The 5,522-nt window shown below is 38.3% G+C and overlaps 1 protein-coding gene across 1 annotated transcript; it reads right to left on the bottom strand.

Annotated features, from left to right (window-relative positions):
• Positions 1-4,860, bottom strand: eIF3b (eukaryotic translation initiation factor 3 subunit b). Its single transcript, XM_088202657.1, has 5 exons — positions 4,659-4,860; positions 2,177-2,495; positions 1,520-2,110; positions 488-1,449; positions 1-414 (listed from the first exon to the last, which is right to left on the bottom strand). Exons 1-5 carry the CDS (start codon positions 4,777-4,779, stop codon positions 320-322), a joined length of 2,088 nt encoding a protein of 695 aa, XP_088058783.1. The 5' UTR covers positions 4,780-4,860; the 3' UTR covers positions 1-319.
• Positions 4,861-5,522: the final 662 nt, after the last annotated feature.

Raw genomic sequence — 5,522 nt, 5'->3', positions numbered from 1 at the left:
TTTCAATTCATTATTTTATTGATTATAAATGTTTTATGCCGTAACAATTTCACTCCTAATTACAAAACGATCATATTATACAATAGACACGAAATGATTTGATTCATAAGCTTCACAGTTCTGTAAAATATATTTTTATTTATTAAAATCATTACAGACAAAACCCTTATAAAACAATTATATATAGGAGAGCCCACAATTACAGATTACAACAGCACAGGTGACACGATTATATCCCAAGAGTTGAAAATAAATACACTCTGAACGCAACGTATATAATACGCGACGCCAGAATTGACGGTCAAAGATCATCTGGCGATTACTCGCAAGGCGTCGTTTCTTCTTTGATAATAAATTCAACTACTTCTTCCTCGACGTTCTTGGTATCGGAGGCGAGTTCGTCAGTATCTACGTCTGAAATTAATAAAATAAATTAAATCGATCGAATCGAATGCGTTTATAAGAATGAAGATAGATGATAACTTACAATCTCTCAATTGGAGCCTTCTCGGTTTGTTATCTTCCCATTCTTTAATCTTCATCGCTCGGTACTCTTCGAATTTCTTCATAAGCTCGGCTCGTTTTGCGATCAATTCCTTAGATGCCTTTGTGAGTCTGGATCTGTCCTTAGATTCGAATTGGGCCGAATATTTCTTAAGATTTTTCTGTATTTCCTTCTGTTGCGTGGATGACAATAGGGACGGAGGACGCGGCCGCCAAGAAAATTGAGCGAAACCTTCTTTGGTGACTCTTCTGAGGATTTTTCCTTGGAAGGACCAAATGTAATATCCGCAATCGATCTTGCACTTCAGCGAAGACACTCCGGTGACCACGTAACGTCCGGTAGGATCCCATTCTATTCCTGACATTTGATAATGGTCGCAAACGTTCATAATGGTAAAGTCGTACGTGTCCAAGAACTCTAAAGCGCCGCCAGTCACGCCCAAATTAGCCAAGACTATGAATTGTCCAGACGGGCACCAGAAGAGATGGTTGAACGGTTTCTTTTCCAACTTTTTGAGCAACGAAGGCGCTTGTCCGGTGTTCACGGCGAAAAAGCTGATACACGTGTTGGAAATGTCTCCGTGAATAATGGCGAATTTTGAGCCGACTGGCTCCCAGGCGAACGCGTGAATAATTTCTTTAATTTCTACGGAATCGACGGGAATCTCCTTCTCGCGCATGTGGAATATTTCGAAGTTGTAACACAAGCCCGAATATTTGACGTCAGTCTTGTCCTTGCGGATCTTCGAATATCTGTCTACTTTGACGCATAGATAATCACCGCTCTTCTGCCAATGTATCTTACAATCGGCGACGTTGAACAAGTTCTTAGAACGGATCTCCGCTCGAGTCGGTATGTCCATGAGGATGACTCTAGCGGGGACGTCTTTGTCCTCGGACACCCAAAAGGCTATTATGTTGTCTGTCGGAGACCAACTGAAATCACTGCAAAGAGAATACAAAAATTAGCTTTGATCGATAAATAAAATAATATATATATATAAATAAGACATACCGAATTCCCGGTACTTTGATCGATTTTTTTTCTAAGAGACCAAAACCTGGCGTTTGATATACAGAAAGTAAATCGGGTCCCATGCAAGCGAAATATTTATCGTCTTTGCTCCAACGATAAATGGGCCAAATAGAGCAGTCTTCTATCGGATTGAAGCTACGCTTCTCTTGTCCGGTTCTTATGTCCCAAATGATGATCTTCTTGTCCTCGGCTCGGTCAGTGTTGGGACAAAAAGTCACTAGATAATTCTCGCACGGCGAAAAGCTGATGAAGCGCGCGTACGGATGCGAGAACTTTTGGAATTGGCTAAATTTGGGGCCAGCCCATAGAGCCACTCCTCGCCAATGGAACGTGGCTAAGTACGTGCCGAGCGGAGACCACAGGGCGTACGTCTCGGACCATTCGGGCCTGTCTTGCAGCAAGGTCGGCTCGGGTAGGGAGTTCTGCCATATTTGAAGCGAGACTCCGGTTCCGATTCCGACGCAGTACTGATCGAACGCATCAGGCTCCATCAAATAATACTGTAGATCGGATTGCACGTTGAATGGCTGGGGCGCCGGCGGTTCGAACTCTTTCGGGATGGATGAATACCTGTTCGTATAGAAAAACGTTATAAACACATTCATCTAATATATTCACGTTAGGATAGTTCATTACTTTTTAAAGTCAGACAGATGGTTCACGAGCATCGTGAAGTTCTTGTCCAGCTTGGAGTTGTTCGTTACTTTCACGGCTTCTTGAGCGTACGCCGGGTTGGCGTACTCCAGGAAGATGTAGCCAACGGTTTCTTCCGAGTTGGGCTTGGTCGGATAGTAAGAGTTTGTGATGTTTCCGAATTTACCGAAGATCTTGTTGATGACGATCTGGAGCTTGGCCAGACGGTCGGGACCCACTTGGGGCAACCCGTCGACCACGATAACGTTTTCGACGCCATCTGTCTCTGTCGGTTTTTGCTCGAGAATGTCAGGTATTAATTCTAGAAAATAAGAAACAATAAATTATATTTAACATTGAGAATAATGTAATAAATAATCAAATTGTGATGAACATGTGTACATGATAAACCGATTCTTAGAGCAAGATAAGAACTGCTTTCCAGCAAAACGAGGAAGCATGACTTGCCATTGGAAAAAAACGCTGTTATCCTAATTTAAAAAGTTTGGTTCCGAGAACCCCCTTCCCTCAGCCAGATAATGGATACGAACCACAGCCTCGAAAAATTCATAGAATTTACTGTTATTTTCATTCCTTTAACATGAAAAATATTAGATATGCAATATTGTTATAATTAAATCTGCAGAATCATTGCAAAACAGATATAATGAAGATCTATTAAATTTTCTTCTTCAAATGATCATGTTAAAATCCACGTTTAAGACGGAAATTTTCAATATTTCATCCATAAAAGAATTCGCCAAATTGTTAATAATTAAATATTCTACCGTTTCAATTAGTTTTCAGAAGTAATAGTCGTCTTATTACTAAAATTAAAACTACTTATTACTGTTGCAACATCTGAAGGTTTCTCAAAACGCCATCATCAAAATCATAGCAAATTTCAACAGTCAGGGACATTTTTGATTATCGCAGCAATACGAATGATATTATTTGTACAAGTTGCAGCGAACCGAAATCCAAAGGTGAATTTACCACTGGTAAAAAATGGACTGATTGGAAACTAGACCATTTAAAGCGACACATAAGGCAAAATGTGCATAATGATTCAGTTATTCTATTAGAAATTTTGACTGAACTCCGGAAGATCGAAGAATCAGACTAGAACTTGCGAAACACAAAAAAGTAAACAAAAACATGATCAAAATTTTAATCGATAATGTTATTTTAGCAATTACCAGTAATTCTTCTATGCTCTCGGTGCAAAACATACATGATCATGTAGAGAAATGCATTAAAATTCCTGATTCATAGCGCAGCAAAAAGTATGTATTAGAATTTGTAGTATGTATTAATACAGTCTTGCGTAAAGAGATCAAGGGTGAAATAAGAACATCTTCATTTCATACTTTAATAGTAGAAGAAAACACTGATATTTCTGTGGAAAAAATATTATACATGAAATATAGACCAGTTTCTGAATTGTCATAAAACAATATTTGCTGGAATTATTAATTCAATTCGATGTGATAGTATTTCTATTGTTTTATAAAGAAAATGATATTGTTTTGCAAAAAATAGTTATGTTCACTTCCGATGGAGCCTTCTTTTGCTTCTCATTTTCAACATTGCACAATTTTCGATAATAGGTATATAATTACGAACAACCATTTTTCTTAGATCATTGCTTTTTTTTATAAATATGAATTAATAAATATTCAAATAAGATATTAAAGTAAAAAAGACCCTCTCTAACATGCTCGGCTTTGTTATGAGGAATGCGTTTCTCTTTGATAATCCCATCAGTGATTCGCATATTTTATAACATCAGTCCGGGGCAAAAATTCTCTCATGATTGAGAAAATCTTAAGAACTTCTATATGAAAGATTGGTAATTATTCTTGGGTTACGATTCTTGTCGAGTTTTCTTCAAATTATTAAAGGGTGCTGAGGGCAATCCTATTCTCACAGCTGCTACATTGCTACTGAAATTTGTAACTTCTAAGTATTATTTTTATCTTATACACATTTATAATTAAACATGATCCTTTTAATTTCAGAATATAGTTATGGAATCAACTAAAATGTTTTAACAGAAACATTAAATGTCGAAAAAACACATGTCTATAACTTGATTCAATGCATTTTTAGAAGTATGAAATATTTGGTGATGGCTGAAATTTGCAAACAAATCCGCCATTTTGTCTTTTCCTTATATGCCAAGAAATGGAAATGTGAAAGTGACATTTCGCAAGGACTCGTTACTGAAATGAGTTAATTAATAAAATCGACGCTAAATATGCGTTGCGATGATGAATAAACCAGATTCGATTGGCGTAATAGTTGTTTCATGTCAAACGGAAGCAGACGCGAACTCCATATTGAATTTGAGGTTATGTCACCGTACGTGGCCGACCGGCGCCGGATCGCAGGCTATTCGGGGCGAACGCGGGTCCGGCGCGTAGTAAACGTCGAACGGGGGCGCAGTTGCGGGGCGAGGGCGCAACATGGCGATCGGACTCACCTTCTTCGGTGATGAGGTCGACGTAGTCGGGAGGGTCTCTGAAATCGGGTTCCTCCTCCCAGTCGGGTTCTTCCTCGGGCTCTGCGGCCGCCGCCGATTGCTCCTCCGCCTTCTTCTTCATGGCGGCGAGCGCGCGCCCCTTCCCGCGGCAACGTGGGCACTCCGAAAGGCGTTCGTGAAGGCGACGCGCTTCTTCTTCGTCTCGTGCTGCGGCAGCGATTCGCAAACGTGTTCGCCGGTGCTCGCGAACGTCACGCTATGATGCCTAGAAAATTAATTTATATAAAAAATATTTTACAATTAAAAAATATTAAAAATATTTATTCTTATCATAAATCTAAATTACTCAAAATTTTAAATTAGCGTATTTTATTATTAAAAATTGCCTTATTATTTATTTAAACCGTGTACAGAAAAAACATGAAATTAAATTTATATTTACAGAACTGTAAATAGATAAATTTATATACGCTCCATTCTTTCGCGATGGTTTCGATCGCACGCCGCATGAAGAAAAACTTTCGACTTCTCATATAAGGGAGAATTTATCATCTCTATAATAATGCATTTTTTTTTCGTAAAAATAAATCTCTGTAATGGATTATTATTGTCATCATAGAATAAAAAAAATGTATAAAAGTTGCGGTGTTTATGTCATTTATAAACAGAAGCAACAGCAGTGGACCAAGATTTGATTCTTGAGACTCTCCAGAACATGATTTGTAACACTCTTTTGAGTATTGCAAATTGATTAGGTTATCGGAAAACCGATATTAGCATAGTATTTGAGCTGCTAAAACTAGTAATGGAAGTCAATTATTGGCGGAACTTTAAATTGTTAATTTTCCGTATTCCACAATTATA

Source organism: Plectrocnemia conspersa, unplaced genomic scaffold, assembly GCF_051122295.1.
Source record: "Plectrocnemia conspersa isolate PC_06_02 unplaced genomic scaffold, ASM5112229v1 ptg000013l, whole genome shotgun sequence".
Lineage (NCBI taxonomy): Eukaryota > Metazoa > Arthropoda > Insecta > Trichoptera > Polycentropodidae > Plectrocnemia > Plectrocnemia conspersa.
This window is presented reverse-complemented; position numbering and strand designations above follow the sequence as displayed.